At 40.5% G+C, this 24,278-nt stretch overlaps 2 protein-coding genes across 35 annotated transcripts in view; one reads left to right on the top strand and one right to left on the bottom strand.

Annotated features, from left to right (window-relative positions):
* The window catches only part of VPS41 (VPS41 subunit of HOPS complex), a 191,855-nt gene extending 182,412 nt beyond the window's left edge, over positions 1–9,443 (top strand). For both annotated transcript variants that reach the window (XM_086395970.1, XM_086395968.1), the window contains 4 exons: positions 5,176–5,275; positions 5,663–5,707; positions 8,007–8,086; positions 8,681–9,443. In XM_086395970.1, coding sequence (XP_086252096.1) covers positions 5,176–5,275; positions 5,663–5,707; positions 8,007–8,086; positions 8,681–8,761 — 306 coding nt within the window. In that variant the 3' untranslated portion in view covers positions 8,762–9,443. The remainder of the gene's footprint in view (positions 1–5,175; positions 5,276–5,662; positions 5,708–8,006; positions 8,087–8,680) is intronic.
* The window catches only part of LOC147373953 (uncharacterized), a 133,314-nt gene that overhangs the window by 3,060 nt on the left and 105,976 nt on the right, over positions 1–24,278 (bottom strand). For 12 of the 33 annotated variants that reach the window (XR_015162287.1, XR_015162268.1, XR_015162264.1 and 9 more), the window contains 5 exons: positions 5,545–5,697; positions 2,868–2,953; positions 2,077–2,215; positions 1,281–1,324; positions 476–639 (listed from right to left, as the gene is read on the bottom strand). Coding sequence is in view for 7 of the 33 variants with exons in the window: in XM_086395975.1 (XP_086252101.1) it covers positions 503–639; positions 1,281–1,324; positions 2,077–2,215; positions 2,868–2,880 (333 nt within the window). In the remaining 26 variants the exon portion in view is untranslated. Of the gene's footprint in view, positions 1–475; positions 640–1,280; positions 1,325–2,076; positions 2,216–2,867; positions 2,954–3,069; positions 3,119–3,667; positions 4,947–5,544; positions 5,698–6,490; positions 6,553–7,161; positions 7,298–24,278 lie in introns of those variants that run through there. The other 21 variants (XR_015162269.1, XR_015162260.1, XR_015162272.1 and 18 more) reach the window with 12 other exon arrangements.

The raw sequence follows: 24,278 nt of genomic DNA, 5'->3' as shown, positions 1-24,278 counted from the left end.
TCAAGAAGTCATTTAAGTGTCTCTACACCTCTGCCCCAAGAAAGGTGACCAAATAATTGCCCCTTTTGTCCTCCAGCTCTCCTGCATGAAGCCTAGCCTCTCAGTTGAAAATTATGCATTACTTTTTTCTCAGCCTCTACAGTACCTCCAAAAACACGTAATAGATCCCTCTTCCTAGGCTCTTTCCAGAGAACCAAGCTCAGGGGCACTGCTAGGTCTCACTGCTCATTAATGTTTTATGAATATATTTGCATAGTTCTGAATCAGCCAGGAATAAAAATTATTAGGTGCAAAGTGAATTCCGTCTAAAAAATTAGCCACTAATCAGCTGCTAAGTCAATATTTTATCCTTTTCATTTTTAAGTGAGAGCTTTTCCTTAAGATGTGTAAGTGTGCAGCCCCTGGTGTATTAAAGAGGCTGGGAGTTACTTTGCCCGGGGGTCCAAGGTAGCCTGTAATACCCAACCATGGGGAGGGGCTTCTGGGACAGAATGGGAGGGACTCATGGAGAAAGGGGCAGGGTCTGTGGAAACGGCTGCATCTGTAGTCTTCTCTGGACCTCAGACATCTCCTTGGAGGATGCAGAGAGAAAATGCTTTACTGGGACAGGTTGTTCAGAGTTCCAGGAGGTACTTCCTGCTTATATATGAAAAGTTTAGAATTATTTTCTATGAAAAAGGCTGCTAAGTCACTTTGGTCGTGTCCGACTCTGTGCGACCCTGTAGACTGCAGCCCACCAGGCTCCCCCATCCCTGGAGTTCTCCAGGCAAGAACACTGGAGTGGGTTGCCATTTCCTTCTCCAATGAAAAAGGCTACTTCTTTTCATTAATGACTTTTTATTTTCTTTCCCTGACAACCTACTGGGGATCACTATAAAAAAATTTTGAATCTATTTATAGAGCAGTCTAAATTTTCTAGAAAGGTTTCACATACTTTTAAAATTCTGTCTAGTCTTTTTTGTTGTTGTTTCATAAAACTATGGTTGATTTTTACATGTTTTAACAGGCTAAAAGATTTCAACTCTGACAATGACGTCCACAAAATTTAGGGGAAATTTTGCAGGTCCATGAATCAGCAAGAATCTGGACCCTGTTATGCCTGGGGGCAGGGAGTTGGGTGACCTTGGGAGACACTAAGAACCATTCAGTAAAATGTAGGAAACTGTGGTCAAGTGTTAGACACAGGTTATCACAGGGCTTCTCAGCACCTTTTTTGCTGATTTGCATTGGTAATCTAAGGCTCAGATTTATAATTCAGTGGACAGAATTTTACAACTTACTTGGTACTGAAAGTGCTTTAGGGGAGGACTCCTCAAGTGAATTGCTGTTTGGAAAGAGAAAAGTTAGAAAGTTGGGGGGAAAAAACTGAACATCACTTTTGGTTTTAAAATTTCATGTTTTCTAAGATGCAACAACTTTTCTCAGTATCATGTCTAATTCCATCTAAATGGAATTAGAAGCTGACAGATAAGCTTCAACTGTCTATGACATCATTAATGTTAAAGAAATAATTAACCACATTATCGATGTTTAACTTTTTTTTTACACGTTTGTATACTTTGTTATATTGTTAGCATGTCAGTTCAATAGAATTTCAAAGCTTCCTGAAGTAAGATAAAAGTAGCCCTTACCATACTTCATAAACTTAAAATGTTTCTAGGTCTGATTTCAAGGACAAATAGCATTTGTTTTGATATTAGTTACTTACAAAACAATATATAATGATATTTCCATTTTTACAAGAAACTGCAATTTCCAAATTTTTATGCTGTGTTTTATATTTGTAAAAAATTTTATTTCTTGTATTTAGTGGGTTGGCCAAAAAGTTTGTTCAGTTCTTCTGTAAGATGTTATGGAAAAATCTCAACAACTTTTTTGGCCAACCCAATATTTAGCATTTATATCCACTTCTCTTGCCCTTCTTTTTTTTTTTAGAGCTTATTTAGAATTCTTAAGCGTCCTAGCACCTTTGCTTTTAAACACTTGACAGTCATTTATCTTTACAATGGTCCTTAAGGAACTCTCATCTCTATTTTATTTATAAGACGACTTGCATTTCAGAAAGTTTTGACTTACCAGTCTAGGAAGGTGATGAACTGGATTTGGACCCAGACCTTCTGACTAAATCTTCTGTAGTCCTCACTGGTTGTCCCATTGGTCCCTGGAGATGCAGTCATTATACGGGCAGGTCGCAGCAGGAATATATAGGATTGGCCTAGAAGATGAACCCGTAGCCTGTTGTCTTTAAAGAGCTGTGCGCATGATGTTTGCAGACCCAGACTCTAGTCCCAGCTTTGCCATTAAGTCTGTTGACCTTTGGGAGGGGCCTGTAAACTTTCTGGATGTCAATTTTCCCATTAGGTTAAATCAATACTTGTTAAGCCTGGCTGTACACCAGAATATTCTGAATTTTTTAAAGAAAATTACTTAGTTTCTGGTACCACCCCAGATCTGTGGGAGAAGAACAGGGAGCAGATCCTTAGACCACCCTGGTGTTTCTTAAACACTCAGCATTGTACTGGATTCTGCATTGACATTTAAGAGCCTAGAGATTAGATGGGCTCTAAAGAATTTCTATCAAATTTTCAAGAGGGTCCTTTCATAAACATGTGTTTCTATAGCAAATGCAGCTGCATAGCATTGATGTAACATTTCTGTGGAAATCATCCATAATACTTATTTTGGAGTCTGTAATAAAGTAGCTTAGATTTTTTTCCATATAACTTTTTTACACTTGATCTTAGCCAAAATGCCAAGAAGCGATCAGTATATGTTTTTTAATGCTGTATGTTTGATTGCTTATAGACATATTGATTTAAATATTTTGAGTGCCTACTGTGTTAGATCCCACCTGGATAGGTACTCACAGAGCCTCCACATATTATCTCACGGACCAGGAAGTGAGCAGAATGCAGCCCTTTGCTCGAGCAGCTCTTGAGCTGAATGAATATTCCTAGGAGAAGCAAAAAGCTTTAACACTTCCATTTAAATTTCACACATGTACACACACAGTTAAATAAATAAATGACTCCAGACATCTGTTTATCCAAGTTCTTTCCCCATATTTACTTTTTCTGTAATCTCCTGTAGAGGCCTCCCAGGTTGGTAAAGAATCCACCTGCCAATACAGGAGACACAGGTTTGATCCTGGGTCAGGAAGATCCCTTGGAGGAGGAAATGGCAACCCACTCCAGTATTCTTGCCTGCAAAATTCCATGGACTGATGGGCTACAGACCACAGGGTCACCGAGTCAAACACCACTGAGCACACATGTACACAGTCCCCTTTGCCTTTATCATTTCCTCATAGGTCTCTACTTTGAAATCCAGAGACAAATGAAGAGGAAACAGTGGCTGCTTTCTTACTTTTTCTTGGTCTCACATGGGTTTCAACTCACCGTATATAAGCTCGTAATTTCTTCTAAGAGATAGTTTTTAATATTCTTGAAAATAAAAGTTATATAAACATTTAAGATAAAATCTATTTTTTCCTTTAAAATTATTTCTGTTTGGCCTCATCACATAGGTGCTTATGACAACCAACTATAGCTTCTCTAATCACTTAGTTACATGGATACTTTATATCATTTTTTCAACTCCAACCTGAGAACTTGAGTCTTTCTGTCTTATTTCTCTGCAGTTCATCTTTGATAATAAACCTGACAAAAGGCAAAGCTTTTTTCAAATAGAATTTAAATGCCATTGCGTTGTGATTTAAATGGTGGGTTAGACAGTGGGTAAAATGGTTTCCCAGCCTAGCTCTGGTCTCATATCAGGGGTTTATGAAGCCAGGTGACTATCTCATGTGCCGTGCTGACGATAAGCACTACAGTACAAACAAGACAGTGTCAGCAAAAAGTCCAACATTCAAAGAGTCTTTTAAAATAGAAATTTCAGAAACTTGGCAGCCTTGTATGACGTTTTTTTCCCATGGCAGCTCTTTCTAATGAACCATAATAACCTTGCTGATGTACACTCTTCATTCTCCTGTATAAAAGGTGAGCCTGGTGCTTTGCTTTTGGTTGGGATCGTTATCAATGATGATTAACTGCAGAGAAATAAGGAAAAATAGGGAGAATCTAAAGTTTGTTGTTAGTTTTCAACACTTCATAAATACATTCTTAATTAATCTTACAGTAGAACAAAGTATGCTTGTAACAATTATAGAAACTGCAACTGACTTTGAAACATTTTACTTTTGATTGACACTATTTGTGTTAAGCTTTTATTTTAGTATTAGAGCAGCTAGATATGTTTGGTAATAAGTTATTTTTCAAAAAGTTTACCAACATCAGTATTTTTTAGATCTTTTCTACTATATTTTTCTCTTCTTTCTGTATGCTTTCGTGACATCTGTTAAAGTTTGTTTTCTTAAATGAATCTGAAAAATTCAATTTCCAGCAGCATTTTGAAGAATAAAACTGCATAGGCAATTTCTCAACGTAGAAACAGTAAAGTCATGTAGTTTCCTCTTCATCAACTCTCGAAATGGTGGGTGCAGAACTTTGGGCATCACTTCTGTTTCCATGGCTCTTTGCCCTCATATAATGAGGGGGAAGCCCTCGGGCTGCATGCACCCAGCACCGGTGCTCCTTGGGATTGAGAGGAAGACGTGTTATCACAGCCGATCCGGGATGGAGGACCACAGTTGGCCGCTTCCAGTTTCCTTCCCTGATGGCACGAATTGAAACTGTGTGAAAGGAGAACAGCCACAGCGGTTTCAGAATCGAGAGTGACTTTGATGTGAAGAAGGGCAGGATGCTGCTGTGTCATGACCCAGAGCTGGGCAGCAGGGAAGCGGCGATGTCTCCATCGTGTGAATTTGCATGGAGCCCCACGGAACCATGTGTGCTCAGACCCATTGGGCCAGAAGAAGACGACATGGATGCTGCACCAGAGCCTCCCAGAAGGCCTTGAATGTTTTCCTCTTTGAAAAGCAGCGAGTTCTAGTGAAAAACAACATCTGGCTTAAGCATACCTCACACAGCTTCTCCCAATTTCCAACACAATACCTACCCTCCAAACCCAAAATGGAAGCTCACAGTGTGGCCAGAAGAACTGGTTTACAAGGGAAAGGAACCATCTCTCCCTGACCCCACATAAGAACAGTAAGAGGATTCTTCCCCATATTTGAATCTTTTTAAGGTGGTTTTTCTTTTATGTTGTGTGCATTAGATTCTGCTTCGTGAAGGCTGTAAGAAGATTCTCGTAGCCGACTCACTGTCCTTACTCAAGAAGATGCACCGAACTCAAATGAAAGGCATTCTGGTTGATGGTGAGTAAAATGGAAAGAATCATATTGGAACTACATGCCTCGCTTTCAGACAGGACAAAGAGAAACACTGTATAATCCCAAGTGTAGAGTAAGTCCCCTACATATGTTCCAAGAGCACATTCGTAAATCCAACAAAGTTAGCTGAGGTATCAACTAACATAATCGGCTGTGTAGTACTGTACTATAATAGGTTTATAATGCTTTTTCACACAAATCATACATAACCACCAAACCCAAAAGTAGACATTTTAAATCTTACAGTAAATTACCTTGAAAAGTACAGTAGTGTGGTACAACAGCTGGCATCCAGGGGCATGTTTGCATCTCTGAAAGTTCGAAACTTGAAGGTTCGTACGTAGGGGACTTACTGTGTGCGTTTCCTTGCAGAGGAGAACATCTGTGAGTCCTGCCTTTCCCCTATTCTTCCATCAGGTAAGATGGTTGGGTGGAGGAAAAAAAACCCAGTTATGTGTTAATGATGAGCAGAGTTAAAGTTTTGAAGTTAGCAAATTACATTTTATAAAACTTTTGGGGTAATTCAGCCTAGAGAAGAATTTCAGCCATATCCCTACTCAGTTGCATGCTGATGTTGCCAATTCCTTAGGGGTAAGGTTCCCAAGTTTTAGAGTGAGTCTGCATCTGTGGGTAGGCTTGTTAAAACTGAGATTGCTGGTCCCACCCCCTGTAGGGGGTGATTCAATAGTTCAGGGTGGAACCCAAAAATCTGTATTTCTAACAAGTTCCCATGTGATGTGGATGCTACTGGTTCAGGGGCCAGTCTTTAAGAACCACTGCCTTAATATAAAACAAAACAAAATGAAAACTTACCATCTACTTGTTTAGATTCCACGGTAGAAGAACCATATGTATACTTGGGGAAAAAAATTACAGGTAGCTTTCACTTTTCTTTAAACTTTTCATTGCTGTGTGGCTTTAGGCACCCGAGTTATCTCATATGTATTTCAACGGAAACGGATACTCACCTTTTAATTGGAAACTGTGGTTCCTTAAAAGATGTGCACGTTTGTTTATTTGTATGTAGATATATATATCTATCACCAACTACAATCAAAGCATTTTAGGGACTTCACTGGCGGTCCAGTGGCTGAGACTGTGCTCCCAATGCAGGGGGCCCAGGTTCAAACCCTGATATGCCACAGCTAAGACCTGGCACAGCCAAATAAATTTTTTTTTTTTTTAAAGCATTTTACATACGACTCATTTAGGATGTGTTGGGCTTCCCTGGTGGCTCAGATAGTAAGGAATCCGCAATCTGCCTGCAGTGCAAGAAACCCAAGTTTGATTCCTGGGTCAGGAAGATCCCATGGAGAAGGAAATGGCAACCCACTCCAGTATTCTTGCCTGGAGGATTCCATGGACAGAGAAGGCTGACGGGCTACAAAATATGGAGTTCCAAAGAGTTGGACATGACTGAGCAAATAACACACAGGATGTGAAAAGAGAGGTTTCCATATTTTGAAGTAGAAATTAAAGCAGTTTTTGACATGCTAAGAAAATGCTTCATATGTGTAAATTCAACATGGAGAAGCACTACAAGACCTAGTTTGTGTAGCATTTACTTTGCTTTGAGGGATTATTTAATAGGGCAGGAGCACGGGAAGTCATTCCACTTGGGGTCTTCTGGAGAGGTTTGGATTTTAAGTGCTTATGTTAAAAATTGCAGTGGGTTATACACAGATCCAGGGCTTCCCAGGTGGGGCTAGTGGTAAAGAATCCACTTGCTGATGAACAAACATAATGAGACGTGGGTTCAATCCCGGGGTTGGGAAAATGCCCTGGACCAGGGCATGGCAGTCCACTCCAGTATTCTTGCCTGGAGAATCCCATGGACAGAGGAGCCTGGCGGGCTACAGTCCATAGTGTTGCACAGAGTCAGACACCACTGAAGCGACTTGGCACGCATGCATACACATACCCATTCTTTTTCATGTTCTTTTCCATTGTGGATTACCCTGGGATAGTGACTGTAGTTCCCTGTGCTACACAGTATGATCTTGTTTGCTGTAGAGCAGAAATTAATACAACACTGTAAATCCATTATAATAAAAAATAGAAAAAAAAACTGTAGTGGGTGTAGGAAAAGCAGAGAGCTTTTGTAGTGTTTTAGTCCATGTTTTAACGGAAGGAAGCCACGTGCACCTGCACAGTATAGTCAGATTTCTAATTTAATCTGTTAAAGGTTAAATCTTACTGGAACTCAGCTGGCTACACGGAGCAGGAGCAGATGAGGTGCAGTGCCCAAGCGGACTTACAGCACAGGGCAAGGTCACACCAAGGATGTTAGCCCAGCTCTGCCCTGAAGTCAGTGAAGGGTCTCGGCAAACGCAGACACTTTCAGGCAGAAAGCATCCGTACAAACCACAGAATCCACTTCAGTATGTGGTGTGTCACGATTGTGTACACAGGACTGGGGGAGGGAGAACCTTGTACAGTCACATACACATGCTGATTTTTTTTTTTTTTTTAAACAACAAATGCTGTTGCCTTGCCATGAAATCATCCCCAGTGTGTAGCTGCAGTAACTGATTGGGAAGCCAGGCAGCTAACCGGGGACCCCAGAGCAACAGGACTCATGCCTGCCCTGTGTTCAGCCACGCCGCCTGGCTGGGATGCGATTGTAAATTAGCAATCCTCCCAGGGCAGCTTCTGGCTGGAAAATGAAACTGCTGTTGCCCTGAGCTCTTCTCTCTTCCCTGCCCTCTCCCCCTAGACGCAGCAAAGCCCTTCAGCATGGTGGTCTTCCACTGCCGGCATATGTTCCACAAGGAGTGCCTGCCCGTGCCCAGCATGGTGAGTGGGTGGCTTGGCCACCACCAACTTGAAAGCAATTGGTGCAGCCAGAGGGGTGTGCTCAAAATGATAACCATCCTCTTATGACATCCTCTGGTTCAAAGTTATAACCTTCATCTGTGTCTCACAGTTTGTCACATGAGAAAAAGTGATGAGCCTGTTTCTCAAACGTAAAACTGCTTAGTACACAATACTAAACATTATAAAAGCATACTCATGTATGTAAATTTGTTCAGATAAAATCGATGACTGTTGGGCTCCAGAGATGTGAACTACAGAGAGAACCATATTTTACTGTGTCTGACCTTCTCACCCTGATTTCTGTATCACAACACTACTGTTTTTTCAGTGTCAAGGCAGGTTCCCTGGGGTGCCCCTCGGTAACATTAGGCTCGTCTTTCTGTGGGGCGTCCTTTGAGTCCCAGAACAACAGCTGGTCTATACAGAATCCCGTGTGAACCAGCTCTACCCTCTGGGGAAAGGAGCTACATCGCATGGCCTCCTCCCCATCCTCCACCAGTGCATCCCATCTGGATATGATAGTAGAAGGAGATGATCTTTTTAAAATTCTGCATTTTTACTTGCGTTTTTTAGACCTCTCCTGCGCAGTTCTGTAACATCTGCAGTGCGAAGCACCGGGGACCAGGAAGTGCCATTTTGGAGATGAAAAAATAGCTTGGTTCTGTTTGTCAGCCTCTTCCTCGCCACTCTTTGAGGACTGCTTTTGCAGCAACAGAAGCTTTTGTTGACACCAGTGCTGTTACGAGATTCGTACATGTTTAGATTATGCTTAAGAAGTGCTTCTGCATCTTCTTCTACTAGATGTTTCTCTTTGCAGTTGATAAAGAAGTTAGGGCTTTCCCCAGCCATACCTTGAAAGATGTGCGTTCACGGTCAGTATTTTATCGTTTATTTGTTTGACCCATTATTTAGGAAGAGAAACTGAAGTCTTGGAGTTGGAAGTGACATTTCAGTAAAACTGTCCAGCCATAACATGGACTGCTGAGAGTTGTCCCAGATGGCTAAGTGCCGTACCACTGAGGCTGTCAGGCAGTACCTTGGACCTTGTTTTCATATCCTCTGCCAGCAGCCAGTCTCAGATTCTGGGTTTGGCTTTTTTTTTTTTTTTTTCAGTATGTCATCAACTGTGCTTACCTTCCTAATTGGCATTGAATGAAACATTGTGCGTATTGTCATTGACTATGTGATGTCTGGGAATAACAAGAGCAGCCTGATGCCATGCAGTTTCATGTTGACTGATGACATGTTCTCTGTGTCCTAAGGACCAGCAGTGTCTGCCCTGGCAGGCACTCAGCGTTTGCTGATTGAATAAATGTCAGCTCTTCCCACTGTGAAAGACTCACTTTTACTGGGTTGTACAACTTTAATCAAGCACTCTGGCACCCTCATTAGGAATGGAAGAGAGTTTCAGCACCTAGAGTGTGAGGGAGTGTGGGTGGGTGTCGCTAGCAGGGAGGATAGGAGTGATGCTGTGGAATCAGAGAGACATGCTCAGGAGAAAGGCGGCTGTTACTGGAGGATGGGCATGACAATGTTTCCTGTAGCCTCCTTTGCCCTTGTAGAACATAGCATAAAACAAAGGGAGAGAATTCAAACTTGTGCCTATGTCTCATAGTTACTGGTTTCGTTTCCTTGGGCTACATTGCCATCCTCTAACCAGTGAAAAACACATATTCACTGTCCCTGCTCTCTTTGTCCCAAAAAAGGGAATAAATGCAGCTTTCTGTGTCTGCCTTTTTGGGGAGAGGATGGGATGCTAATGCCTACCAAGCACATACCAACTACTGAACCTGGTACAGTCGTTCCCATGAGCAGCATCTCATTTCATTCTTATAGGACTCCCCAGACTACCTCCTGACCCCAAGAAGAAGATATTATATCCCCAGGTTTACCAGCAGAGAAATCAAAGTGCAGAGATGTTATCACAAAGGTGACTCTCTCACTTCAGAGCTGGGCTCTGCTTTAAGAAATCACATGGCCAAGTTCAGAGGAAATGCACAGTACATCTTTTTGCACTAGAATTAAAAAGAATATTAAGTAGAAGACAACAGACTTCTCTGGTTAGTCGTAAATATTTAGAACTAGAAAGTGTTAGAGGTTACTGTCAACCCTCTCAGTATTTCCGTATTCCAAGACTAGGGATATCTCTGCTACAGTGCTAGGTTTTACTTTTAACCAGAGAAACTCTGCCTTGACAAAAAAAAACCTTACAAGTGATCCCAATTTGAAACATAGCTGAAAAGCAAAGCTACTCCACTTATATTTGAGAAGAATATAGTTGCTGACTTCAAATTTCATGTCCTTTCCTTAAAAGGTTTCCTTAGTGTGAAACCACTAAGTTCAAAGTTATTTTGTGGTAACAGTTTTATTTTTCTTTTGTCTTTAGCCAAAAAGACTTTATACTAGTTTAATTATGTCCATCTTTGAAAATTTTTGAGGCGTTCTTAATAAAAATGTAATTGGTTGTTCTAGTGCTAAATGATCTGTATTTAATATTATGAAAACAAAAAATTGAGCAATCATGTTTATACTAGTTTAAATATGTCTGAGAATTTCTGAAACAGTCTCAATAGCTTTTAATTTGGTGGTTCTATTGCTATAATACATGTTTTTAATATATGAAAACAAACATCGAGCATCCATATCATGTCAGCAACTGATAAAAGCACTTTGCATGTATTATCATTCATATGAACCATATGAGATAGGCATTTATCATTATCATCAGTTTACAAATGGGGAAGCTGGGCACATTTTAAAGTTTAAACTTTAAAGTTTAAACAATTTGTCTTAAGGTCAAGGAGCAGGCAGGGGGTAGAGCTGGAAGTCAAACCCATGCAGTCACCCTTCAGAGCCCCATGATCTTCACCAGTACCTATTTGATCTTTTAAAAAAAAAAAAAAAAAGTATTTGACCTGTTTTAGTCAGTGTATAGAAAACAAAATCTGCTATAGGAGCAGAAACAGATTTATCATGAAGTATGGAATAGCTTCCAGAACCACCGAGAAGCTGAAGAAACAGACAGGAGGCAGACCTTCCAGGAATGCCTCACCCGGCCCCCCAGAACTGGCTGCCAGGGCCCTCACACCCAATCCACCTCCGTAAGGGGATGAGCTGCACAGAGCAGTGCAGATCGTTCTTTTCAAGTAAATTTTCTATAAGTAAAAGTATACACATTTCTCAGTGTCTTTTCAAGTTCACTCTGAGTAGCACTAAATAAGGAATGTTATGTATGTACCTATTTGTGCAAAGAGACATTTCTGTGTGCTAAATATCATACCACTTGAGCCTGATTATCAGGACTTGGGCTCGATAAATTTTAATCAAGACTAATTTTGATACAAAACAGTAACTTTGACTTCACAAACACTCCTGAGTGTCCTTTTATAAAATCTAGAAAGAAATGCCCATCTCCTGCAATGCAGGTTTAGGGCTGATGAGAAGCAGTGTGATGTTAGTAGTGAAGGTAATGCAGGAGAGAGAAAGAAACACTCAACCTCCAGAAGCAGGAACCCCAGAGGGAGCCAGTCCCCAGGCCGTTCTGTACATTCACCCAGAACAATGGTGCTGAAATAAAAACATGGTCACGTCATTTCTCTAAAGCATCTAATGCCTCATCTGGGCCTTGGCTGACCTCTGTCCACACTGGCATTGGTGGAGATGCCATCATTCCCATAGCCTTCTATCACCTGCATCTGTTGCCAGCATCTCTTGTGATGTGTGCAGAGCCAGCTGATCTCTGGTCCTTGGACCTTGAATTGACCCTGCTCTTCTGACCACCACAGCTCTCCCAGCCCCCAACACATCTGTCTACCTTGTGACTCTGGAAAACTCATTCAACTTAGCCACTGAGGTAGTCTTTCTTTGTTGTTTCCGCACCACACCCAAGAGAGGGGGTAGGTGGCAGGAGGGTGAGAAGATTGGGCATTCAGTTTGCAAGACTCACTCCCTCTAAAAGAAAACAGTGAATAAATGCAAAAGAAACAAAAGAGACCATAGCAAAAATCAAGAAAGCCAAAAGTTGGTTCTTTGAGAGGATAAATAAAATTGACAAACCATTAGCCAGACTCATCAAGAACCAAAGGGAGAAAACTCAAATCAATAAAATTAGAAATGAAATGGAGATATCACAACAGGCAACACAGAAATACAAAGGATCATAAGAGACTACTATCAGCAACTATATGCCAATAAAATGGACAACTTGGAAGAAATGGACAAATTCTTAGAAAAGTACAACTTTCCAAAACTGAACCAGGAAGAAATAGAAAATCTTAACAGATCCATAACAAGCACAGAAATTGAAACTGTAATCAGAAATCTTCCAGCAGACAAAAGCCCAGGTCCAGACGGCTTCACAGCTGAATTCTACCAAGAATTTAGAGAAGAGCTAATACCTATCCTACTCAAACTCTTCCAAAAATTGCAGAGGAAAGTAAACTTCCAAACTCATTCTATGAGGCCACCATCACCCTAATACCAAAACCTGACAAAGATGCCACAAAAAAAGAAAACTACAGGCCAATATCACTGATGAACATAGATGCAAAAATCCTTAACAAAATTCTAGCAATCAGAATCCAACAACACAGTAAAAAGATCATACATCTTGACCAATTGGGCTTTATCCCAGGGATGCAAGGATTCTTCAATATCCACAAATCAATGTAGTATACCACATTAACAAATTGAAAAATAAAAGTCATATGATTATCTCAATAGATGCAGAGAAAGCCTTTGACAAAGTTCAACATCCATTTATGATAAAAAACCCTCCAGAAAGCAGGAATAGAAGGAACATACCTCAACATAATACAAGCTATATATGACAAACCCACAGCAAACATTATCCTCAATGGTGAAAAATTGAAAGCATTTCCCCTAAAGTCAGGAACAAGACAAGGGTGCCCACTCTCATCACTACTATTCAACATAGTTTTGGAAGTTTTGGCCACAGCAATCAGAGCAGACAAAGAAATAAAAGGAATCCAAATTGGAAAAGAAGAAGTAAAACTCTCACTGTTTGCAGATGACATGATCCTCTACATAGAAAACCCTAAAGACTCCACCAGAAAATTACTAGAGCTAATCAATGAATATAGCAAAGTTGCAGGATATAACATTAACACACAGAAATCCCTTGCATTCCTATACACTAATAATGAGAAAATAGAAATTAAGGAAACAATTCCATTCACCATTGCAATGAAAAGAATAAAATACTTAGGAATATATCTACCTAAACACTGGGACAACCCAGAGGGATGGTATGGGGAGGGAGGAAGGAGGAGGGTTCAGGATGGGGAACACATGTATACCTGTGGCAGATTCATTTTGATATTTGGCAAAACTAATACAATTTGTAAAGTTTAAAAATTAAAAAAAAAAAGAAACAAAAGACCTATATATAGAAAACCACAAAACACTGGTGAAAGAAATCAAAGAGGACACTAGTAGATGGAGAAATATACCATGTACATGTATCAGAAGAATCAATATAGTGAAAATGAGTATACTACCCAAAGCAATCTATAGATTCAATGCAATCCCTATCAAGCTACCAACGGTGTTTTTCACAGAGCTAGAACAAATAATTTCACAATTTGTATGGAAATTCAAAAAACCTCGAATAGCCAAAGCAATCTTGAGAAAGAAGAATGGAACTGGAGGAATCAACCTGCCTGACTTCAGGCTCTACTACAAAGCCACAGTCATCAAGATAGTAATGGTACTGGCACAAAGACAGAAACATAGATCAATGGAACAAAATAAAAAGCCCAGAGATAAATCCACACACCTATGGACACCTTATCTTTGACAAAGGAGGCAAAAATATACAATGGAGAAAAGACAATCTCTTTAACAAGTGGTGCTGGGAAAACTGGTCAACCACTTGTAAAAGAATGAAACTAGAACACTTTCTAACACCATACACAAAAATAAACTCAAAATGGATTAAAGATCTAAATGTAAGACCAGAAACTATAAAACTAGAGGAGAACGTAGGCAAAACACTCTCCGACATAAATCACAGCAGGATCCTCTATGACCCACCTCCCAGAATATTGGAAATAAAAGCAAAAATAAATAGGACCTAACTAAAATTAAAAGCTTCTGCACAACAAAGGAAACTATAAGCAAGGTGAAAATACAGCCTTCAGAATGGGAGAAAATAATAGCAAATGAAGCAACTGACAAAGAATTAATCAAAAATATACAAGCAACTACTGCAACTCAATTCCAGAAAAATAAACGACCCAATCAAAAAAATGGGACAAAGAACTAAATAGACATTTCTCCAAAGAAGACATACAGATGGCTAACAAACAGATGAAAAGATGCTCAACATCACTCATTATCAGAGAAATGCAAATCAAAACCATAATAAGGTACCATTTCACACAGGTCAGAATGGTTGCTCTCCAAAAGTCTACAAGCAATAAATGCTGGAGAGGGTGTGGAGAAAAGGGAACCCTCTTACACGGTTGGTGTGAATGCAAACTAGTACAGCCACTATGGAGAACAGTGTGGAGATTCCTTAAAAAACTGGAAATAGAACTGCCATATGACCCAGCAGTCCCACTGCTGGGCAAACACACTGAGGAAACCAGAATTGAAAGAGACACGTGTATCCCAGTGTTCATCGCAGCACTGTTTATAATAGCCAGGACATGGAAGCAACCTAGATGTCCATCAGCAGATGAATGGATAAGAAAGCTGTGGTACATATACACAATGGATACTCAGCCATTAAAAAGAATATATTTGAATCAGTTCTAATGAAGTGGATGAAACGAGCCTATTATACAGAGTGAAGTAAGCCAGAAAGAAAGACACCAATACAGTATAATAACACATATATATGGAATTTAGAAAGATGGTAAAGATAACCCTGTATGTGAGACAGCAAAAGAGACACAGATGTATAGAACAGTCTTTTGGACTCTGTGGGAGAGGGTGAGGGTGGGATGATTTGGGAGAATGGCATTGAAACGTATGTTATCATATGTGAAACGAATCGCCAGTCCATGTTCGATGCATGATACTGGGTTCTCGGGACTGGTGCACTGGGATGACCCAGAGGGATGGGATGGGGAGGGAGGTGGAAGGAGGGTTCAGGATGGGGAACACATGTACCCCCATGGCTGATTCATGTCAATGTATGGCAAAACCAATACAATATTGTAAAGTAAAAAAATATATATATTAAAAAAGGAAAATAGAAAGTGAGGTCCTTCTGGTTTCAGAGCTTCTGCCCTCTCTGTAGGGTCCATATGTGTCTCATCCCCACCTGAGAACCCAGTCCTGAGACACAAAGCAAGGCACCCTCTCAGCTCTCCTCTCCCTGAGCCTGTCTCCTCCTCCTGCTTTACCTCGGTCCAGCAGAATACTTCCTTACTAGGGCAGTGAAACTGCTTCTCACAAGATCAAGTCTGGTTTTTGCTGTAAAACTTTGAGTTTGGGTACTCAAAAGGCTGAGGCTGCTACAAACTCTTGACTCTAAATTTTTAAGAATTTATTTTGGAACTCCTCCTACTTTGCTGTATCAACTCTGCCTTTCTGTGAACACGGAAACAATATTAGAAGGCCCAAGGGGGAGAACAACCCATAGTGGTTCCTATATCAAAGTATCATGCACCAATTCCACTTTGTGTCTGACCTGGAGTATGGACTGTGAACTCAGTAAAGAAAAAGGAACGTATTGCCACATCTTTCCTGTGGCAGAGTGACACAAAAGAGGCACTTGAAAATGTGTGTTCAATGAGTGAAAGTGAGCTTAGTCTTCCTCCCCTGTTCAAGATAGAGAGATATATATATATATAGCATTCTATGACATGGGTGGCATGGCTTGTAAATGTGAACCTCTCCTGATGGATGTTCTCATTGTGGACATGCTGTCATTTCACCTTATATTCCTCCCTTGAGAGCCTTCCCACCAGCATAAAAAAAAAAAAGCTTTGCCTCCTTCTCAAAGTTCATGCCACCTGAAACCTCACCTTTGAGTATCCCCCCTCCTCTGTGTCCACATCCAGTCCACCATCTTTTCTCACCCTCACACCATCTTTTGCATTCTCATTGCCACTCTTTCACTCCCAGATCCTGACTAGCATCTGGATGAGTGACCCCCTCAAATAAGTTGTTCCTGAAAGGGAATAAATCTCTTATAATCTCAAAAATCATGCTGCAGAAGGGACACTTACTAAATGTCCCTTGATAGACTGAGCAAGATATCGTTCTCCCTCTGGGTGTGGAGTTCTTTCCTTAGGAAGGAGTACTGGAAATATGACAGAGAGTGGAGAGAGCCTTGCTAGCATGGGTAACTCCTGTGACTCATCTTTCTTGAAACTTGTTGGTTCCATGGATGCACCACTATCTATAGTTCTCTATTCATACTATGGCTTTCTAAAAATGAACCTTCACTCATTTAAAAAAAAAAAAAAACAGTTCATACAACTCAGTAACAACAACAACAAAACTCAATTGAAAAATACTCAGAAAACTTAAATCAATATTTTGCCAAAGAAGACATAGAGATGGCCATTAGGCACATAAGATGCTCAACATCACTATAATAGAGAATAACACAAGTCAAAACTATAATAGTTACTATCTCACTCCAGTAAGAATTGCCTTCATGAAAAACTACAAATAACAAATGGTGGAGATGGTGTGGAGAAAAGAAAACCCTCCTACACTTTTGGTGAGACTATAAATTGGCACAGACACTATGGAAAACATAGGTGGGTTCCTCAGAAAGCTAAAAATACAATAACCATATGATCCAGTAATCTCACTTCTGGGGATCAGTCAGTCAGTCAGTCACTCAGTTGTGTCAGACTCTTCATAACCCCATGGACTGCAGCACGCCAGGCTTCCCTGTTCATCACCAACTCCCACAGCCTACTCAAACTCATGTCCATCATGTTGGTGATTCCATCCAACCATTTCTTCTGTCGTCCCCTTCTCCTCCCACCTTCAGTCTTTCCCAGCATCAGGGTCTTTTCAAATGAGTCCGTTCTTTGCATCAGGTGGCCAAAGTATTGGAGTTTCAGCTTCAACATCAGTCCTTCCAATGAATATTTAGTATTATGAAAACAAACACTGACCATTCACTGTGTCAGGCACTGTTGAAGCACTTTGCATGTATTATCATATCAACCATATGAGACAGGCATTATTATCATCAGCCTCATCATTTTACAAAGGAAAATCTGGGGCACTTAAAGTTTAAACAATGTGTCTAAGGTTAAGGAGCAAGCAGGGAGTACAGCTGGAATTCAAACACATGCAGTCAGCCTTCAGAGCCCCGTGATCATAACCAGTGCATATTTGATCCTTTAAAAAAAAAAAAAAAAGCTCTTTTTGAACCTGTTTTTGGTCAGTGTATTGAAAACAAAATCCATTCTAGTAGCAGAAAGTGATTTATCATAAATATCAAAGAGCTTCCAGAATCACTGAGAAGGCTGAAGAAACAGGAGGCAAAGCTTCCAGGAATGCCTCATCCAGGCCCCCAGAACTGGGCTGCCAGGACCCTCCACCCCAACTCCATCAGGGGACAGGCTGCACAGAGAAGTGTGAATCATTTTCAAGTAAACTTTATATAATGAAAGTATACATAGTTTCTCAGTTTCTTTTCAAATTCATTCTCAATAGCAATAAATATTCTATGTGTAGGTATTTGTGTAAGGAGACATTTCTGTGTACTAAATATCACACCAGTTGATCCCAGTTTCTCTTGTCAAGAGTAGGCTATTGAAACGGCACCAGTTTTTATAAGAAACTCTAATTTTCATTCCTGAACACTTATTCCTAGATGTGAAACTGTCACTTTATAAAATCTAGAAAGAAATACCTTCTGCTTTTCTCCCACAATGCAGGTTTGGGTTTGATGAGAAGCAGTATGATGTTAGTAGTAAAGGTAAGGCAGGAGAAGGAAAAAGCTTCCAGAACCAGGAATCCAGGAGGGAGCCAACTCCCAGGCCTTTCTTAACATTCACCCAGAACAGTGGTTCTGGAATGAAAACACCATCACATCATTTCTCTAAACTCTCAGGAACCCCTCGCCTTGCATGTGAAAGGACTTTTGGTTTTTGGCTTGACCTATGCCACCCACTGCATTTCACTTTGCAGCCTCTCTGGCCGTCATGACATTAACTTCAGGTGCCCCTCACTTTCTGTCTATGTCCTTCATCCTACAACACTGCTCAATGTGACTCCTCGCTCACTCTGACCTCTGCAGATGGAGGGTAGGACACCTCTCACTCGTCCTCATGGAACACCTAGGGCTCCATCTTTGTCACACTACGCTGGTCTCTAGCAAGCAGCATCTGCGTCCACAAACTCAAGTCTGAAAAGTAAGAACCCTTAAGTCTTCTCTTGAGTCCATATTCTACCTGGTAGCATACATTTTATGTTAGTTCATTGTTAACTCAGATTAATCACGCTTTTCTGAATTTTTTAGGGAGCTCTTCTCTGCTGGTTGTCTCTGAGTTTAGGGCTGGTGGTGGGGATGGTCTCCATCTGTCCAGTAGCAGTGAGGAGGCATCCAGGCATCACTGTCTCCTGTCCACACTGGCACTGGTGGAGATGCCATCATCCCCACAGCCTTCCATCACCTGCATCTGCTGCCAGCATCTCTGCTGTCTGCAGAGCCAGCTCGTCTCTGGTCCTTGGTCCTCATCCTGAGTCTCTTCTTCTGACCACTAAGCCTCTTCCAGCACCCCCACACCTTGTAGCTCTGGAAAATTCAGATTTGCCCAATGAAGTCATTCTCTGTGGCTTCCTCACCACATCCAAGAGGGTGACTAGTGGGGGTGGGGAGAAGGGTTGGAGAAGGTGGGCATTTGGTTTGCAAGACTCACTATCTCTCAAAGGAAACAGAAAGTGAGGTCCTTCTGTTCTGAGTTTTAGGCCTCTCTCCAGCATCCATCTGTGCCACACCCTGACCCAAGAACTCACTCCCGGGGCACAGAGCAAAGCACCCCTTCCTTTTCAGCTCTCTTCTCCCAGAGCCTGTCTCACCCTCCTGCTTTACGTCAGTGCAGTGGAACACTGCCTTATTGGCGCAGTGAAACTAACTCTTATATAATCACATCTTATTTTTACTGTAAACTTGGGTTTGGGTACTCAAAAGGCTGTTGTTATTGTTCAGTTGCTCAGTAATGTCAGGCTCTGCAACCCCATGGACTGCAGCAGGCCAGGCTTCCCTGTCCTACACTATCTCCCGGAGTTTACTCAGACTCATGTTCATTAAATCAATGATACCATCCAACCATCTCACCCTCTGTCGCCCCTTTCTCCTCTTGCCCTTAATCTTTCTCAGCATCAGGGTCTTTTCCAATGAGTTGGCTCATCTCATCAAGTGGCCAAAGTATAGGAGCTTCAGCATCAGTCCTTCCAATGCATATTCAGGGTTGACTTCCTTTAGGATTGACTGGTTTGATCTCCTTGCAATCCAAGGGACTCCCCAAGAGTCTTCTCCAACATCACAGTTCAAAAGCATCAGTTCTTTGGTGCTCAGCCTTTTTTATGCTCCAACTCTCATATCCATACATGACCACTAGAAAAATCATAACTTTGACTCTACAGACCTTTGTGAGCCAAGTGATGTCTCTGCTTTTTAATATCCTGTCTAGGTTTGTCAAAGCTTTTCTTCCAAGGAGTAATCATCTTTGCAAACTATTGATTCTGTAAATTTTTAAGAATCTCTTTTAGAACTTTTGCTTCTCTGCTATATCAGCCCTGCCTTTCTATGAACAAGGGAACAATAGCAGAAATTACAAAGGGGAAAACAACCCACCATGGTTACTACCTCAAAATATCATCCTGCCAATTCCACTTATGTGTCTGTCCTGGAGTGTGGACTATAAATTCAGTAAAGAAGAAGGAACATCTCTTGTTCGTCTTTCCCATGATAGAGTGTCACAAATGAGGCACTTCAAAATGTCTATTGGATGAATGAAAGAATTGCCAGTCTTCCTCTCTTGTTCAGACACACACAGAGATATCCTTTTTTTATATATAACGTTCTGTGACATGAGTGACATATCTTGTAAATGTGACCCTCTCCTGATGGATGTTCACATCACAGACATGCTGTCATTTCACCTCCTTGTATTCCTCCCTTGAGAGTCTCCCCACCACCATGAAAAAAGCCTCTTTTGCCTCCTTTCTACCATCTCAAGTTCATCCTAGCTTCATAAATGAATACCCCTCTTCCTCTGTGTCCCCATCCAGTCTTCCATCTTTTCTTGCCATCACTCTGTGTTTTGCATTCTCATTGCCACAGTTTTGAACCCAGATTCCTAATATCTAGCATCTGGATGGGTTATAAGTGATTTCTTCCCAATTTTCATGCCTTCAATATCCACAGTTCTCTGATTTACTCTGTACCCAGCTACTACATTAATCTTTTTTCTAGTCTGATCCAATCATGTTCCCAGATAGTCTACTACTCACAATGCTTGAAATTTCTTCTGATACATCTTTATCCAAGTCTTCACATCCGCTCTTCCACCTCCTCATCAATTCCAGGTCCACCCAGCCTTCAAAGTCCAACTTAATGTCTTATCTCCATGTCTTCTTCCCCAACATACTCTGTCCCCAACCTAAAGCAGTTTTCACTCCAACCTCCAATACTGTGGCCCAAACATAACAAAGCTATTTATTGATACATTATCCTGTATATATGTCTTATCTCATCAAATAAATTGTTTCTCATAGGAAATTAATATCTTAGAACCTCCAAAGGTATATTACAGAAGGGACACTCACTAAATGTCCCTTGATAGACTAAGCAAGACCTCATTCTCCCTCTGGGTGTGAAGTTCTTTCCTTAGGAAGCAGTATTGGAAATATTATGACAGGGTGAGAGTATAGAGAGCCTTGGTAGCTTGGGTAGCTCCTGTGACTCATCTTTCTTGAAACCTGATAGCTCCATGGATGCATCACTTTCTATAATTCCCTGTTTGTGCTGTAGCTTTCTAAAAACAAACCTTCCTATTCACTGACTAAACCCAGATAGTTTGGATAAACAACACAAACAACTCAATAGTGAAAAAACAAATTGAAAAATGAGTAGAAGATCTAAATAGATGTTTCTCCAAAGAAGACATACATATTGCCAGCAGGTACATGAAAAGATGCTCAACAGCACTAATTACTAGGGAAACGCAAATCAGAACGATAATGAGGTACCACCTCACAGCAGTCAGAATGGCCATCATCAAAAAGTCTGCAATAGTATTAACGTCCCTCACAAAGTTAAAAATAGTTACATAATCCAGCAACCCCACTCCTGTGCATATATCCAAATATAACTGTAGTTCACAAAAATACATACACCTCTATATTCATAGCAGCATTATCTACAGTAACCAAGACATGAAAAAAACCAAAATGTCCATTGATAGATGAATGGATAAAGATTTGTTGTGTGTGGTTTGGTGTGTACACACACATATATATGAAGTGGAATATTACTCAGCCATAAAAAAGAATGAAATAATGCTATTTGCAGCTCCATGAATGGACCAGCGATTACCATAGTAAGTGAAGTCAGAAAAAGACAAATACCAGGTAATATCACTTATATGTGGACTCTAAAATATGATACAGATGAACATATTTTGACACAGACTCACAGACATAGAGAACAGACTTGTCACCAAGATAGAGAGGGTGTGAGGGAAGGAAGGATTGGGAGTTTGGGATTATCAGTTGCAAACTAGTGTATATAGGTTGAATAAACAACAAAAGTCCTACTGTATAGCACAGGGAACTACATTATCCTATGATAAACCATATGGAAAAGAATATGAAAAAATATATATGTATAACCGAATCACTTTGCTATAGAACAGAAATTAATACAACACTGTAAGTCAACCATACTTCAGTAAAATATTATTAAAAAAAACACACTGGTAAGGTCTTTAGCTCCAGACCCTATAAATGCCTGAATAGGTCAGATCACCACAGGTTACTATATTCAAATTAATTAAAAGTAAAATAAAGTACCACTTCCCTGGTGGTACTGTGGATAAGAATCTGTCTGCTAATGCAGGAACACGGGTTCAATCCTTGGTCCAGGAAGATGCCACATACTGTGGGACAGCTAAGCCCGTGTGCCACAACTACTGATCCCATGTGCCACAGCTATTGAAACCCGTGCACTCTAGGGCCATGAACTGCAACTCCTGACACCTAGAGCCTGTACTCTGCCACAAGACAAGCCACCACAATGAGAAGCCTGCACAGCACAACAGAGTAGCCCCAGTCACTGCAGCTAGACAAAGCCCGTGCAAAGCAATGAAGACCCAGCCCAGCTGAAAATAAATCTAAATGAAATTTAAAACTTTTTAAAGTAAAATATACTTTTCTAAAATGAATCTAGCTTTTGGTCCCAATTGTTCTCAATAGCCTCTGTCTTCCCTTTTGCTTTGGTGTTGGCACATCAATGATACATTTTCAAGATTCTGTCAACTTCTCTTGAACTAGACTGTAGTCAGATAATTTGTGCTTCACAACCAGAGAATTCTGAAAATGAGATGGGCACTATTAGAAACTACTCCCAGCCAACAGGACCCTGCCTGGCGACCTCAGAATTATGTCATCTTCTCAATGACTCACAGCACTACTGGTTCAATCCTACATGTAACAGAGGATGAAAATAATGTTTAACTTAAAACTGACACTAGGTTCTGCCCCCCTAGGGAAATTGTGTAAGTCATATCAGTTTTAAAAAGAAATATTCTGCTCACTTCCATGTGTAAAGACTTGGGGGGGGTGATAGAAAGCTTCAACACCTCTTCCAATTCCTCGCCACAAAGCAGAGCAAATCATTGACTTGTTAGATAGTGAAATTAGCCCAGAGCTCTATTGAGGATGCAGATCTGAGTGGTTCTGTTTTCTGAAGTGAATGCAGTTGAAAGGGGAGGGTTTTAGGGAACAAGGTGACCAAGCAACCTGGATGCTCAAAGCACTTTGAAGCAAAGGAAACTTTAATATTCAATTTTAGGAAAATCGATACTGGATCATTTCATCTCCCTGAAATATTCAGTAAAGTCTAGTACATAAACAATGCATCTGTGAACAGTTTTTAGGGAACAGAGAGGAGCTGTGTTCTACATCTAAGACTATGAAGAACAGAAGTAAACAGTGGCCAGAGGCAAGAGCTTGACTTACCTGGGAACAGGAGTTCAGACCCACAAGTGACAAGAATTTAAGAACACTGAAATGTGCTGAAATGATGGCAGAAGACTGGCCTTCCTAAAGGAAATGGATAAAGGCCTTGAGACAATTTATATAAATGTCACAGGACAGACTGGGTGACCACAGCTGTGCTGAAGTCCATATTCACATCTATATGGACAAAACTTGCCTATGGGGAAAAGAGAACCCTCCTACACTGTTGATGGGAATGTAAATTGGTACAGTCACTTTGGAGAATAATATAGAGGTTCCTTAAAAAACTAAAAATAGAACTAATAGATTCAGCATTCCCACTCATGGGCGTATGTCCAGAGAAAACCATAATTTGAAAAGATATATGCATTCCAATGTTCATAGCAGCACTAATAGCAAAGCAATGGAAGCAACCTAAATATGTCCATCAACAGAGGAATCCATAAAGACGTTATACATACATACACATACACACACAATGGGATATTAGTCATAAAAAAGAACAAAATACTGCCATTTGCAGTGGCATGGGTTGACCTAGAGCTTATCATACTAAGTGAAGGAAGTCAGACAGAAAAAGACCATTACCATATGATATCACTCATATGTGGAATCTAACTTTTTAAAGTGATACAAATGAACTTATTTACAAAACAGAAATAGACTCACAGATTTCTAAGACAAATTTATGGCTACCAAAGGGTAGACATGGGTGTGGAGGGCAGGTAAATTAGGAGTCTGAGATTAACAGATATTTATATTTAAGTGGATAACTATTCAATAATAACCTATAAGGGAAAAGAATCTGAAAAAGAATGATATATATGTGTAACTGAATCACCTTGCTGTACACCTGAAACTAACTCAACATTGTAAATCAACTATACTGCAGAAATTTTCTTTTAAAATTTAGCTATGGAGTAAGTACAACTTTAATAATCTGCTTATTTTATTTCAAAAACTATGTACATTTTGTCACTAGGCT

Source organism: Bos grunniens, chromosome 4 (assembly GCF_055505025.1).
Source record: "Bos grunniens cultivar Pamir isolate PY7600 chromosome 4, Bosgru_T2T1.0, whole genome shotgun sequence".
NCBI classification, from domain to species: domain Eukaryota; kingdom Metazoa; phylum Chordata; class Mammalia; order Artiodactyla; family Bovidae; genus Bos; species Bos grunniens.
Note: the sequence above shows the minus strand (reverse complement) of the source record. Positions and strands in the feature narration are given on the sequence as shown.